The 15,915-nt window shown below is 43.9% G+C and overlaps 1 protein-coding gene across 1 annotated transcript in view; it reads right to left on the reverse strand.

Annotated features, from left to right (window-relative positions):
- The window catches only part of SEPSECS (Sep (O-phosphoserine) tRNA:Sec (selenocysteine) tRNA synthase), a 35,976-nt gene extending 22,405 nt beyond the window's left edge, over positions 1 to 13,571 (reverse strand). The window contains exons 1-5 of the mRNA XM_075499864.1: positions 13,333 to 13,571; positions 11,784 to 11,938; positions 9,345 to 9,463; positions 9,105 to 9,263; positions 6,369 to 6,522 (exon numbers count right to left, since the gene is read on the reverse strand). Of these exons, the coding sequence (XP_075355979.1) occupies positions 6,369 to 6,522; positions 9,105 to 9,263; positions 9,345 to 9,463; positions 11,784 to 11,938; positions 13,333 to 13,446 (701 nt within the window). The 5' untranslated portion in view covers positions 13,447 to 13,571. The remainder of the gene's footprint in view (positions 1 to 6,368; positions 6,523 to 9,104; positions 9,264 to 9,344; positions 9,464 to 11,783; positions 11,939 to 13,332) is intronic.
- Between the last annotated feature and the right edge of the window lie 2,344 nt (positions 13,572 to 15,915).

Here is a 15,915-nt window from a genome sequence, read left to right on the forward strand (position 1 = left end):
TCCCCCGTCTACTAGGGGCTGGAGATTCTCCTCAGCTCTCCTTTTGCTGCTCATGTATTTGAAGAAGTATTTTTTGTTGTCTTTTACAGCAGCAGCCAGATTGAGCTCCTAGCTCGGCTTTGGCCCTTCTAATTTTCTCCCTGCACAGCCTTGCTACACCTTTATAGTCCTCCTGAGTTGCCTGCCCCTTCTTCCAGAGGTCATAGACTCTCCTCTTTTTCCTGAGTTCCAGCCAAAGCTCACTATTCAGCCCGGCCGGTCTTCTTCCCTGCCGGCTCGTCTTTCGGCACCTGGGGACAGCCCGCTCTTGTGCCTTTAGGACTTCTTCCTCCTTAAAGAATGTCCAGCCTTCCTGGACTCCTTTGCCCTTTAGGGCTGCCTCCCAGGGGACTCTCTCGACCAGTCTCCTAAACAGGCCAAAGTCTGCCCTCCGGAAGTCTAAGGTGGCAGTTTTGCTGAGCCCCCTCGTCGCTTCTCCAAATATCAAAAAATCTATCTTTTCATGATCACTCTGCCCAAGACAGCCTCCAACCATCACATGGCTCACAAGTCCTTCTCTGTTCGTGAACAACAGGTCCAGCGGGGCACCCTCCCTCGTTGGCTCACTCACCAGCTGTGTCAGGAAGTTATCTGCCACACACTCCAGGAACCTCCTAGACAGTTTCCTCTCTGCTGTATTGTATTTCCAGCAGACATCCGGCAGGTTGAAGTCCCCCACAAGAACAAGGGCTAGCGATCGTGAGGCTTCTCCCACCTGCTTATAGAATAGTTCATCTGTCTCCTCATCCTGGTTGGGTGGTCTGTAACAGACTCCCACCACAATATCTGCCTTGTTGGCCTTCCCCCTGATTCTTACCCATAGACACTCCACCCTATCGTCACCATCATTAAGCTCTAAACTATCCATACACTCCCTAACGTACAGGGCTACCCCACAGCCTCTCCTGCCTTGCCTATCCCTCCTGAAGTGTTTATAGCCATCCATCGCTGCACTCCAGTTATGTGAGTCATCCCACCATGTTTCCTTGATGGCAACCATTTCATAGTTGGCAACTCATTGGCAATACTGAACTGGAAAGACAGAGAGGGTCCAACAGTGGATGAAGTGGCTAGCCAACTCTGGGAATACAAAAAAAGTATCTCTTCCTCCCTTGTCTCAGCTGTGGAGAAACTGTCCCGGAAGGTCCAGAGACTCAAAGAAGATAGGTCCTACTTTCCACCTGTACAGACCAGTATCTCAGCCATTAGAAGTCAGCGTCCCTCTGCTCAAGAGAGAGGATATAGAGGGTACACACCACAGGACACCCTGTGGTTTTACCTGCGTGACCACAGAGAGGACATGAGGAAGTGGGATGGAAAACCTACCTCAACCCTAGAGGCATGGGTACGTAAGTTGCAAGGAAAAACAATCCCACAAGGGGGATCTTCCAGGAAAATTGCTGCTCTGGTTTCCAGTGGGCAGTTCCCCAGACAGAGCAGAAGGGCTGATCTTACTCCTGACTTTAATGAAGGAACTCCTGACTCATATTTACAAGAAGCAGGTAACGAATACTATGACCAGGACTAGAGGGGCCCTGCCTCCAGCCAGGTGGAGGAAGAGGACAACCAGGTTTACTGGACTGTGTGGATTCCATGGCCTGGCACATCAGACCCACAGGAGTATAAGGCTCTATGGACACCGCTGCACAGTGTCCCCTAATGCCATCAAGCTATACAGGGGCAGAACCCATCTGTATTTCTGGAGTGACAGGGGGATCCCAACAGCTAACTGCACTGGAGGACAAAGTGAGCCTAACTGGGAATGAGTGGCAAAAGCACCCCATTGTGACTGGCCCAGAGGCTCCGTGCATCCTTGGCATAGACTACCTCAGGAGAGGGTATTTCAAGGACCCAAAAGGGTACCGGTGGGCTTTTGGTATAGCTGCCTTGGAGATGGAGGAAATTAAACAGCTGTCCACCTTGCCTGGTCTCTCAGAGGACCCCTCTGTTGCGGGAACGCTGAGGGTTGAAGAACAACAGGTGCCAATTGCTACCACAACAGTGCACAAGAGGCAATATCGCACCAACTGAGACTCCCTGATTCCCATCCATAAACCGATTCATCGACTGGAGAGCCAAGGAGTGATCAACAAGACTCGCTCACCTTTTAACAGTCCTACATGGCCAGTGTGAAAAATCTAATGGAGAGTGGAGACTGACAGTAGGCTATCGTGGCCTGAATGAAGTCACACCGCCACTGAGTGCTGCTGTGCTGGACATGCTAAACTTCAATATGAACTGGAGTCAAAGGCAGCCAAGTGGTATGCCACAACTGATAATTGCTAATGCGTTCTTCTCAATCCCCTTGGCAGCAGAGTGCAGGCCACAGTGTGCTTTCACTTGGAGGGGCATTCAGTACACCTGGAATCGACTGCCCCAGAGGTGGAAACACAGCCCCACCATTTGCCATGGACTGATCCAGACAGCACTGGAACAGGGTGAGGCTCCGGAAAACCTGCAATACATTGATGACATCATTGTGTGGGGCAACATGGGAGAAGCAGCTCTTGAGAAAGGGAAGAAAATAGTCCAGATCCTCCTGAAAGCCGGTTTTGCCATAAAACAAAGTAAGGTCAAGGGACCTGCACAGGAGATCCAGTTTTTAGGAATGAAATGGCAAGATGGACGTCGTCAGATCCCAATGGATGTGATCAACAAAATAACAGCCATGTCTCCACCAACTAGTAAAAAGGAAACACAAGCTTTCTTAGGCATTGTGGGTTTTTGGAGAATACATATTCCAAATTGCAGTCTGATCATAAGCCCTCTTGATCACGTAACCCAGAAGAAGAACAATTTCAAACGGGGCCCTGAGCAATGACAAGCCTTTGAACAAATTAAACAGGAGATAGTTCATGCAGTAGCCCTTGGGCCAGTCTGGGCAGGACAAGATGTCAAAAACGTGCTCTACACTGCAGCTGGGGAGAATGGCCCTACCTGGAGCCTCTGGCAGAAAGCACCAGGGAAGACTTGAGGTTGACCCCCAGGGTTTTCGAGTTGGGGATACAGAGGATCTGAGGCCCACTACACTCCAACTGAAAAAGAGATATTGGCAGCATATGAAGGGATTCGAGCTGCTTTGGAAGTGGTTGGTACTGAAGCACAGCTCCTTCTGGCACCCCGACTGCTGGTGCTGGGCTGGATGTTCAAAGGGAGGGTCCCCTCTACACATCATGCAGCTGATGCTACATGGAGTAAGTGGGTTGTACTGATCACACAATGGGCTCGAATAGGAAACCCCAGATCACCCAGGAAGTGATCATGGACTGGCCAGAAGGCAAAGATTTTGGAATATCGCCAGAGGAGGAGGTGATGTGTGCTGTAGAGGCCCCACTGTACAAGAAACTACGAGAAAATGAGAAGCAATATGCCCTGTTCACTCATGAGTCCTGTTGTCTTGTAGGAAAGCATTGGAGGTGGAAGGCTGCTGTATGGAGGCCTGTACGACAAGTCTCAGAAAATGCTGAAAGAGAAGGGGAATTGAGACAATTTGCAGAAGTAAAGTCTATCCAGCTAGCTTTAGAAATTGCTGACCAAGAAAAGTGGCCAGTGCTCTATCTCTATACTGACTCATGGATGGTGGGAAATATCCTGTGGGGGTGGTTGCAGCAATGGAAGCAGAGTAACTGGCAGCACAGAGGCAAACCCATCTGGGCTGCAGCACTGTGGCAAGATATTGCTGCCTGGGTAGACAATCTGGTTGTAAAAGTACGTCACATAGATGCTCACGTACCAGCAGGTGGATCAGGCTGCTAAGATTGAAGTGGCTCGGGTGGACCTGGACTGGCAACATAAGGGTGAATTATTTATGGCTCAGTGGGCCCATGACGCCTCAGGCCATCAAGGAAGAGATGCAACATATAGATGGGCTCGTGATCGAGGGGTGGACTTGACCACGGACACTATTGCACAGGTTGTCCATGAATGTGAAACATGTACTGCAGTCAAGCAAGCCAAGAGGTTAAAGCCTCTGTGGTATGGAGGGTGATGGCTGAAATATCAATATGGGCAGGCCTGGCAGATCGATTATATCACACTCCAACAAACCCGCCAAGGCAAGCGCCATGTGCTTACAATGGTGGAAGCAACCACCGCGTGGCTGGAAACATATCCTGTGCCCCATGCCACTGCCCAGAACACTATCCTGGGCCTTGAAAAGCAAGTCCTGTGGCAACATGGCACCCCAGAAAGAACTGAGTCAGACAATGGGACTCATTTCTGAAACAACCTCAGACACCTGGGCCAAAGAGCATGGCACTGAGTGGGTATATCACATCCCCTATCATGCACCAGCCTCTGGGAAAATCAAACGATACAATGGACTGTTAAAGACTGCACTGCGAGCAATGGGTGGTGGGACATCCAAACATTGGGATACACATTTAGCAAAGGCCACCTGGTTAGTCAGCACTAGGGGATCTGCCAATCGAGCTGGCCCTGCCCAATCAAAACTTTTACATACTGTAGAAGGAGATAAAGTCCCTGTAGTGCACATAAAAAGCATGCTGGGGAAGACAGTCTGGGTTATTCCTGCCTTGGGCAAAGGCAAGCCCATTCGTGGGATTGCTTTTGCTCAAGGACCTGGCTGCACTTGGTGGGTGATGCGGGAAGGTGGGGAATTCCGCTGGGTACCTCAAGGGGATCTGATTTTGGGTGAGAATAGCCAATGAACTGAATGGTATGATGTTAATTGCTATCTAATACTGTATGTCATCACTTCTATGGTTGCTATACACCATATCAATGGTATTACAGTGAGAATCACCCAGATTAATGAAGAATGAACTTCGATGAAACTGAGCAAAGTGCAGCAGTGATGGAACCAGAACTGGCTTCAGCATGCAACAATCCAACACCACACACCATCTCTGCTGCCCTGAAAGAGTGTTATGACAGATGGAGCCCAAAGTCATGGACTAAATGAACTCAACAGACATTTAAGAGGGATGGCCCATAGACTAAGGGCCCAATGATATCTGTGTGTATATATCAAAAGACAGGGAAAGTGGTGGTGATTAATTGGCATGTATTGGAAAGAATGGGACCTGGGCATGACGTGGATGGTATAGAATAAGGGATGGATACTGTCCTGGTTTCAGCTGGGATAGAGTTAATTTTCTTCATAGTAGCTGATATAGTGCTGTGTTTGGGATTTTAGTATGAGAATAATATTGATAACACACTGATGTTTTAGTTGTTGCTACGTAGTATTTACACTGGTCAGGGAATTTTCAGCTTCTCATGCTCTGCCAGGCACACAAGAAGCTGGGAGGGGGCACAGCCAAGATGGTTGATCCAAACTGGCCAAAGGGCTATTCCATACCATATGGTGTCATGCTCAGCATAGAAACTGGGGGGAGTTGGCTGGTGGGCAGTGGTCGCTGCTTGGGGACTGGCTGGGCATCAGTGGGCAGGTGGAGAGCGGCTGTATCACTGGTTTATTTCCCTGGGTTTTGTTCCTCTCATTGTTTTCCTTCTCATTACAATTTATTATTATTATTATTTTTTGTTCCAATTATTAAACTCTTCTTATCTCCACCCACAAGTTTTCTTACTTTTGCTCTTCAGATTCTCTCCCCCATCCTACCGTGGGGGGAGGGTGAGTGAGCGGCTGTGTGGTACTTAATTGCTGACTGGGGCTAAACCACAACACAGCTGGAAATGATAAGAAGTAGCATCATGCAATCAGGCAGCAAATGTTCAAGATAAGTTACAGCAGGGCAAATCTCATATGTTATACTTGCACAGCACATCTGTCCAAGATGCTTCCAAGAGTTTCCTTATATCAGTATATCTTAATTAGCTCTATAAACATAAGTATAATACAGGAAAGAGTAACTGAAGCAAAGATTTTAAATTTAGCTGTAGCTTTTTTTTTTTTTAAACTCTATCAACAGCCTAGGAAAGTTCATCATTGACTAGGAGGAGAAGAATAGAAAAGGCAACAGTAATATTAATATTCCAGCATTAGCTATGGAACTACGTTTCCTGGACTACATTTCTAAGAAAGTCTACTTTTACTACTTCCATGAAATTATAAGAAAACCACTACCAAAATGACATTCATTTCACCACAAGAGATCATCATTACCCTCAGTTATATGACAGAAGGAAGACCTTCTGCATTATTCCCACTTTTTAAATATACTTTCCTGAAAGTGGAACATTGTTTCAACCTGCCATTTTCCTTAATCAAAGGAATTAAAGTACTTTTACTAATTGTCAGCAGTAATTAAGCAATTTTAGGAAGATGGACATTCGAAACATGGAGGTTTTGTTTGTTTGTTTTTACAGTAACAAATAACACACTTCTTACAAAGACTACTTACCTATCAGGTACCCTTGGAGCAAAGCAAGACGTTGTAGAATGCACACAAAGAATATTTTCAGCACCAAGAGCCTTGATTTTAGCCTCCACTGCTTCAACATCTGTCCGTAGCTCATCGCCTTCTAATACATTTTCTATCACCACAGGCTCAAAACCTGATCAAAACCAGCAAGACCTGAATGTGTATCATTAAATCTCTGACTAATTGTGGATTTTTAGTTCCAGTATAATTCTGAAAAAATCTTCTGGCTTCTGTTGCTTTAACAGATTCTTTCAGACGTGGATTAAGAATACAGATACATAAACTGTTTTATTGTACAACACCCATATAGCTAAAAACTACAGTAATATTCTTGTTAAATACTGGACTCCAGAAAAAAGCTTACTGGACATTCTTTGCATGCAACAGCAACAGGTTTGAAGATTGATTTAAAAACAGATTAACCTCTTCCCTCCCAATTAAAAAGAAAGTGTTTGAGTGGCATTCTTGTAAAACATTAGCATACTAAACCAGCCTCTCTAAAAAGGATGCCATTAGATATAGCAATGCAATAATGATCATTATGAATTGGCTTTCATCCTAAGCTTCTGCCTTATTCAATCTACAAATTTCCAAATTACTTCTTAAAAGATAGAAATGTCCATGTTTGACCTCCTTTTGAAAGTGAACTTTGTCATATCATAAAATCCAAGCTACTTCACAAGTCTTTTATTTTATAAGTTTCCAGTTTAAGTTTGTATTTAAGATGTACAACAGCTGAACCTCATAAGGTTGTTTCTCAAGGACACATATGAAAAATGTTTGAAAAAAGGAAGTTATCTCCTTCTTCTAAATCCTGGAATGTTTCCAGTTTTGGAATGGGCTGCTCGGGAGGGATGTTCAAAAACCAGAGAGGGTCCATCAGAGGGCTACCAAGATGGCTGCGGTATAACGCACACAGCTTAGAAAGAAAGGCTGTAAGAGCTAGACTTTTCAAGCCTGAAGAGGCTACAGAGAATATCTAATAGCAGCCCCCAACCATCTGAAAGGGAATTACAAAGACAAGAGAGCTGAACTCTCCTTGGTAGGATATAATAAGAGGGAACAGCAACAAATTTTGGCTTGAGGGATTCAGAATAAACAGCAAGAAAAACTTTTTTTCATTCAGAGGATAGCACAGCACTGGAGCTGCTAACCAGAGAGGTTGTGGAATCTCCATCCTCAAAGATTTTCAGAATTCAGCTAGACAAAGACATGGTTGACCTAACCTAGTGCTTAGAGTTTTCTTTCTTAAAGAAGGAAGCCTGTCATGGTAGTTGTTCAAATTTCTAGCTTATAAATAAATCAGAAAAGTTTTGTTTACAGAATAAAACACTGGAAACCATATATTCCCTTCCCCAAACAGGTGTGGTATGGCAGCAACATCATGCTAGCTGAAGCGACCATTACTTTCCTAAAAACAGAGAGATGTTCAGTTTACTGAATGAAATAAAGGAGAAAGGGAAAGAGTGATTTCCAAAACAGTGTAACATGGCAGCAGCGATGTGAATTTTTCCTTCATGGCTCAACACCATGCCTTAACACTGACATGTAAGGCTCAAACTCTACAGAAGAACTGGGACTAGAATGGTTTATTGACATTGTTAGCCCTAGTCTCATTTTCAGTTAGTGATCTCGAAGACAGAGATTGCATTTAATAGACAGTTGTTAGATATCTGATACCTACTTCTCTCATTTTTAGTTGATAATTCTTTTAATTAATTTTGTGATAGCTGTCTTAACTAGTAAATAAATTAATAGATTAATTGTATTTCCTCACAACCTTCTCCATTATAAACATAGTTTCCTTAGCTTGATGTTCTAAATTGAGCATAATGTTCTGAAAACACTCCCACTTTTCTTATATACATGTTCTATTCGTTCTGATCTGATTGCTTTTAAACACCTCTGCATCTTACCTGGACAGAATCCAGCCCCTGCTTCCAATTGTTTTAGTCACTTTTCTCTAATGAGTCTTTTATGCAAAAAATAAATGTGTCCTAGGAACTAGGACTAGAATCTATGCCACCACCTGCAGGTATGTGCACTGAGCTGGAAAATTATGGTCTCCCTTACTTGCCCTTTCCTTGATCCCATGGGGATCAAGGGGAAAGCTTCAGTGCAGGGATAGACTTCTACCCTTAACTTATAGACTGGTAAACAAGGAACTCCATTTGAGAGAAATTAAGGTTTGAACTAAAGAAGGCACCAAACTCATTTCCTGAGTAAGCTGAGTGACACTGCAAGATTAAAAACAAATAGGTCAGCTAACACTTCCCATAATCTAAAAGAAAAGAATGTGCAAATCAGACAGCTTGTCACCTTCTGATCACAATTCCTGGGACACATATGTTTTTTGCATAAATCTAAGAGAGATATTTGAACCACAACCCTTGGTTCTACACAGTTCTCAGGACAGCAAATTAGGCATCTAACTCCAAGAGTGAACTGTAACTTCCTTGGTATTGTGTTCTCTATTGACTACTTTATACAACTCTGTACCTCAGCATACACCTACGTTTTACAAGGCATTAGGAAGACAACTCATATGTGTGACTGCACATTAGAAATCAGGAGTGTACAAATAAAGCACTTAGAACTACTATGCATTAGGCCTTTTCTGGATCTTACTGCAACCATATGAATTGATCACTCTGCTAGATGAAGTTTAATATCTGTTAGAAGAACACACTGTGTAATCAGTCAGCTCCTTCTTACCTGCAGTTATCATTGATTTAAAGCAAGACTTCTGGTCTATACGGGGCCAGATAATGTATTTTGCCTTTGGTCTCTTGTGCCGTAATGTTAAAAAACACAGAGTTAGACTCATGCCAGTTGCCATAGGAACCACAAAGCAATTGGTCACTGTCCGGACACCTGCACATAAAAAGCAAGTCAGAAATGAAGAACCCATGACATGCCCCCACAAACGAGAGATATTTTCAGATTTACACCTACCAGCCAGCTTTATAACATCCAGTACTACTGAATTAGTAAGTTTGTTCAAAAGGCTAGAACCTGCAGCTTTAGGCTGGACTGCAGAAATATCACCTGACCTTCCAATCCCATGGATCAACCTAAACAAAAAGGGTTGAAAACATACATCAAGTTTTTTCACATCCCAAAGCAATAATTCTTGCTGACCGAAGACCATTTAATATGATAAACTATTGTGGAAAATGCTGTATCAAATGCAACATCAATATCTGCCATAATGAGTTCCATTATAACAAACTACATATATTCGTATGAAACTGTCTTTTTTTTTTTTTTTTTCGGTAGATAAACAATGTTCCAGGATGCAAGTAAAAACTTTGAGAAGACCCATAGCAATACCTTTAGCATCTGGCAGGCTTCCTTTTAAATACATCTCAGCTCTCCTGGATGTCTGTTGAATTAGCATTGTAAATGCTGACGTGTTCAGACACACAACTCCAAGGAAAACAAAAATCAGTTGCCTATAGTATAGCATACGATAGGCATAGCGGTATTGTACAGCTACTCCCCTGACAAATGCTTCCTCTCCACAGGGCAAAGAAATAATACATACTGTGACAAAATGTCCTGAAAGATAGTTAGGTTAATGTACCACTTTGCCCATCTTTTTCTAATTCTTCACTTCATCTACCTCATTCTACTATTCAATATTAGGTATCATGCCATACCATCTCTCTCTGCATTCTGTTTATAAATTATATTTATAAAATTATATTTATAAACTACGCTTATAGGTGTTGGATATTGTTTATCACCTTTCAGGAGTGGAGGATCCTGAAATCACGTATAAAATATAAGCTTACAGAACTAACTTTACCCATGGCTGAAATGCAGCAGCTGCTCAAGTAAGCTAGTAACAATACACATCTATTTATGGCTTTAATTCTGTTTTTGTTTTGGGAATAAAGTAAAATGCAGTCTGATGAGTGTATGGAATTCAGAACTTCTTGGAGCATAGTTTTACAACTTGAATTTTTTTCCCCATTTCAAGCAATGTATTGAAATCAACAATAGCTTGATAATTAATTGAAACTTGCATAAAATTCTCACTCCATCAAAAATATTTTCTTCCCTCATTCCTGCTGCTATGTTCGTAACAGCTTTCTCATACTACTACTTTTTCTTATCCGCACATACATACTCCTTCCTAAGGACCAATTCTCCCTAAGACTGGCCCTTAGAATTTATTAAGCTGAAAGGAAAGACAGCTTGAGAACCATCTCCTGCTACCTCCATCACTCCCAAAGTTACCTGTAAAACTTACTGCAGAAATAAGCAGAGTGGAGGACACCTCTATGCCTTTGCTTGCTATTGCTGACACTCATAGGTGAAGGCGAGATGACAGGTGACAGAGCTGCATCAGACCAACAGTAGCGAAATGCCAGCCCAGGCTCTCTCTGGCCAGAAGCTGAGCATGCTTTCTCCAGCATTGTCAGAAAGCAATACTTCCTTGGATACTCTCCCAGGTGTGACCCTCTACCTCCCTCACCACACATATCCTAGACTAGAGAGCAGTACAGAACACAAAAAAGGCCAAACTGATGTATTACTGGCTTTCTTCATTAATTTTTCATGGTACTGTAGGGCTTATGAAAGCCATTAAGCCTAAGTAATTCAACTTCCATATGGTAAAGCTTACTAAATTTCTGGTCTCTAATATGCTTTTGTGTTAATCTTTCAAGGAGAAACATTCCAGGAAATCTCACTTTGTTTCATTCCTGTTTGTTAGGTAAAACATCACAGCAAGGTACTCAGCACAGAACTCTATGCAAAAAAAAAAAAAAAAAAAAAGTATATTCATAAAGAAATTAACGCAGAGCCTCTAGAATTATAGCATCCAACATACACATCAAGTGTCAGAAGGGCTACAAGTTATTAAAAGCTCTTCTTGTCTTTATAGATCTCCTTACTTCATATAAAAACTATTATAAATGGACTGGGTTTTCCTGTGTATACCAACTAATCACATTATAAAGATATTAATGAATATAAAAAAATACAAAGAGCTGTTCACTAGGAATGTTCGATACTTTACAACTACAATATGCAGTAGTTTTTAATTATATACATATAAAAAAACTGGACACTGTTAAAAAAGGCAAGTAATGCATGGATTATCTTAAAACAGGAAGATCTCTGCTTCCCTGGCATGCAGTCAGCTCAACATTTTAAGCTTCTACCAGTTCAGCATACAGGACATAACACTGACAAAACGTTTTTGTTTCATTCAAGACTTTCCAATGAGTTATTAATGAAAATTCAATACAGAAAGTTATATCAATTCAATATCGCATTATACTGTTTTTCTCAAATGCTATCAGATAACAAGACACAATAAGATACGCCATTTGAAAGCATTAATAATAAATCTGAATAATTCAAATTGCCAATAATTTGTACCTGTAATGCCTTCGGGCAACAAGTCCTGACGCCACTCTTCCTTCCCTCTCACCCACACCACAGTTGCCCAGAAAGTTATTGCTATCCATTATAGCAAGTTCATGAAGAAACAGTTCAATTGTGCTTTCATCCCATCCATCTTCAGGACATTTTCCCTTAATAATAATAATAATATAAAGGTAACTACAAAACTTGGAAATTAAAAATGAACAAAAGTTTATGCAACTTGTTTGATTGATGTTACCCTTCTTTCCCATGCAGAACAGCAGTTTGTATTTTCATTATGCTATTTTATATTATCTAATGTTATTAACCTGTATTCAGAGGAAAGTTAAATAATGATTTTTCCACATATTAAGTGCAATTACATTAGCATATCCTGGCATTAAAATAGTCAGGATATTTTTCACTTTCAAGTGTTCCTTAAGGTACACACAAAACCACTGCAGCACATAAGTGTTAATTACTCCCTAGAAGACTATAGATTATTTGATGTATTCTCTAGACAAGAATCTACTACTACAAGAATTCGGCAGAGAAAACTGGATGAAAAGGAGATAACTGGGTATTATAGAACCAAAAATATTAATTATGAGCAGAAGGGAAATACAGTTTCACTTGTAACATCTTCCCATCTGCATATTTTCCTTTCTAGTTATTATCTAACAGGTAAGGAAACCACTTACAGAATACGTGTCAAAACCTGCAACCAGAGCCATGCTCTCTCTTGAGCCTTTTACTGCATTAAGAACTGCACTCATCTCTGCAAGCTGCAGAAAAGATCCTCAGAGGAAAGGTACCCATAAACCCATGAAGCATCACTATAGCAGCTCAACAGTTCAGGGGCTTTTTTTTTTTTTTTTACATGTACCAATAACAGTAAAACAAATTCAGTAAAACTAACTCATTTCTGAAGTGTGGTATGAAAGTTAAGTTTGAAACAGTGGATGATGTGACTAAGGATGTTCAAGAACAGAAACATTTGAGAACTCATTGATAATGATTTCGGTACATGGGAGACAAAGAAATACATTGTTTTGGCACCTTACAAGTATCATTTTTTTACCTCATGTAACACGTTAGTATCTTATTGTTTTAAAAAATTTCTTTAACTATTTGCTGGGCCTTTCTCAGCAAACGCAACACCTAAGGCAATCACTTTTTACTCCCAAACGTGGCCTTTCATTTCAGGGCTCCGTAAGGTCTCTGCCACTACGGCAAAGGAGCCGAGCGCTCCCGAGCCACCTCGCCCGGACTGTGCCCGACACCGCGGGAGCGCCGTGCCCCTGCCCACCGGCACGGGGGGTTAAAGAGGGCCGGAAAACCAGTGTGGGAGCTGCTGGAGCAGAACGGCCCGGGTCTCCCCGGCAGAGAACAGGCGGGGGCCGTGCCCGACGCCGGGCGGAGAATAGACGGGGCCGGCTCACTCGCGGGACCCCGGGCCGGGCCGGGCCCACGCCGGCGGGCGGCCCAGTGCTGCTTTCCGCCGCTCCAGGGCCCCGGTGCCCCGAGCGCCGGGGGGGGCGGCCTGGGGGGCGGCCCCGGTTACCTGCTCCAGCAGCACCCGCAGGCGCAGCTCGTGCGCGCGGCGGCCCTGCGCCCCCTGGCGCACGTAGGCCGCCGTCACCAGCCGCTCGCTGGAGCCGAAGTTCTCCGCGTTCATGGCCGAGGGGCGGGCGGCGGCGCGGGCTCCAGCCGCCGCTCCCCCTTCAGTGCCGGCGCGGCGCGGCGCGCAGAGCCGCCGAGCGGGGCACCCACCAGCCGGCCCGTTCCCCCCGGAGAGGCGCGGAGGGAGTGCGCATGCGCCGCAGAGACGAGCCAGGGCCCCTCCCCTCACGGAGGGTGGGCCGCGCCCGCCTCGCCTCAGGGCGGCCGCGCTGAGGGCCTTCCCCTCCGGGGCCACCGCCACCCGGCGCAGCCAACAGGAGGCCTCGGCCTCTGGGTGGAGCGCTGAGCCACCCCTTGCTAGAGGCACAGGGGCTGTCACGGGCCTGCGGCGGCCTTTGGCCGGAACTGCCGTGGGAGGGGCCTCCGCATTCCGCCCTCAGCAAATGAGTTCAAACTCTGTCATAGTGTTTGAACTCACAGGCAGCGCGGGCTTCCGCAGCCGGCGGCATCCCTCCGTGAGGGCGGAAAGCCCACCAGAAACGAGACTTCTTGTCTGTGAAGAACCCTTTCCTGGGGTTCCCTCCCCCTCGAAGTTTAGCGTGAGGCTGTTGAGAACAGCCACGTAACTCCCCTTAAGATTCCTGTCAGGGTAAGAGCCTCTTGCTCTTTGCACGTTTCTGTAAGCAAAGGCGCTTGCGTGACTGTCCACGGCGAATAACAGCAACCTGCTCACTCGGTGCAACTGCAGCCTGGCCTACCCGCCAGGGCTGTGGAGGCAATGCAAAACATTGCACTACAGGTAGAGAGGCACGCTACTAGGAGAGAGCTGATTTGCTTTCTTTTCACGTTATTTGGGAAAACACAGTTATGCCAGCAGGAAATCTGGGACGGGCATCGCGATACCTTTACTAGGAACTGCCAGCGAAGCCTCAGCAAGTGGAAGCTTACCTGGAGCATAGGGGCTCCTCAGGGCACTTGAGCACCCGGCTGCCTCTGCTGCCCTTTGCACTCAGGCAGCCATGGGGGCTGGCAGATTGCCATTTGCCTTCCTAAAATAACCAGTAGCAAGTGTGCGAAAATTGAAGAGGTGCGTTAGGTACACAGTGTCCTTACTTTTAACCAGCCTGTACCTGGTCAACTGAACTTGTTTATGAAGACTTACCTGATTCTTCTGTTTTACAGTTTTAAGCTCAGACGGCTAATTAATGTGTGAAAAGTACATAGTGACCGTCCTGCTTCTGTAGGTTTAATCAGCGTGATTAGGATCTTTCAGGCGTTCTGACAGAGTAATCTTACACACCTGTTTGAATTGTTTGGCTCAGACTATAATTAACACAGTTTCTTAGTCCTTTTGAACAGAAAAGAGCTTTGCAAGTTGAATTGTCCCGCTTCTTAGTCCCCGTAGTCGTGCTGCATCTGGATCGTTATTGTGTCGTGCTGCTGTTACTTTAGAAATACTAAGCAGCTATTCATCGTGTTCTTTATTTTAAAGTATCACAAGAGGGCGCCCACCTAAAGCTAAAAGTCCACGATTGTGCATGTATTCCCTTTTTTTTTTCCTTCTCTTTTTCCCACTCCAATGTTTTGACGTAGTGCTCAGATATAAACAGATGACAAAGTGTGCTCTATGGATTAGAAGGATAGAGACAAAATTGTTAGCACGAGGAAAACGATCCAATTTATTTGCATGATTTAATTGTTAGTAATTTTAATCCAGGTGGCTAATTGAGAGTATTAGCTACTCAGAATTAAAATTAATAGTTTGTTAATGACTGTGATGGTGATGTGTATTTTGTTCAGTTATGAGCTGTCATAGTGTTTGAACTCTGCACTACTGGAGATTGAGGCAATGGAAAGACTTCGCCAGATCAAGGCCTGTGAGCAAGTTACAGAATTCTCATTGCAGTAGAAGATGAAAAATGACAGTTAACTGCATTTAGACACACACTAGCATGTGTAGATGAATCCCTAAATCAGAAGAAATAACTAATGAGTTACTTCTTGTTTAGTTTATTCAAAAGAAAGAACTTTCAAACTGTTCAGAAACCCATGGATGAAGTGTTTGACAGGACGTTACTGGAACAGCCGCAACTCACTCGTAACTAGTGTAGCTGAAGGGAGATGCAGTCTTCCTTAACGGTCTGCTGGGCAAAATGTCAGACTTCTCCCGTTTTAGTCTGATCTTTTTGTCTGCTTCACACAGGAATTAACATCGGTATAATTTTCAGTATAGAAAATTACATCCAGTTGCTGTAACCTTCATATACTTGTTTACTAGGCATAAAATGGCTATTCATCTGGAGTCACAGTTGACTGAATATGTTCACTTTTAGTAGAAAGGATGGAAACAGAAATGCAAGTGTGAACAGATTTTATCAAGTGTTACAGGTATTAATAGTTACATGAGTCAATGACACTCAACTTAGTTCCAAAGTCCACTAGCTGACAGGTAACCCGAGACAAAACAAACACAAGTCAAGCATTTCAGTAAGGTTTCATTTTGTCAGTAACCAAGCAAAGCAAT

This window comes from Mycteria americana, chromosome 4 (genome assembly GCF_035582795.1).
Source record: "Mycteria americana isolate JAX WOST 10 ecotype Jacksonville Zoo and Gardens chromosome 4, USCA_MyAme_1.0, whole genome shotgun sequence".
NCBI classification, from domain to species: domain Eukaryota; kingdom Metazoa; phylum Chordata; class Aves; order Ciconiiformes; family Ciconiidae; genus Mycteria; species Mycteria americana.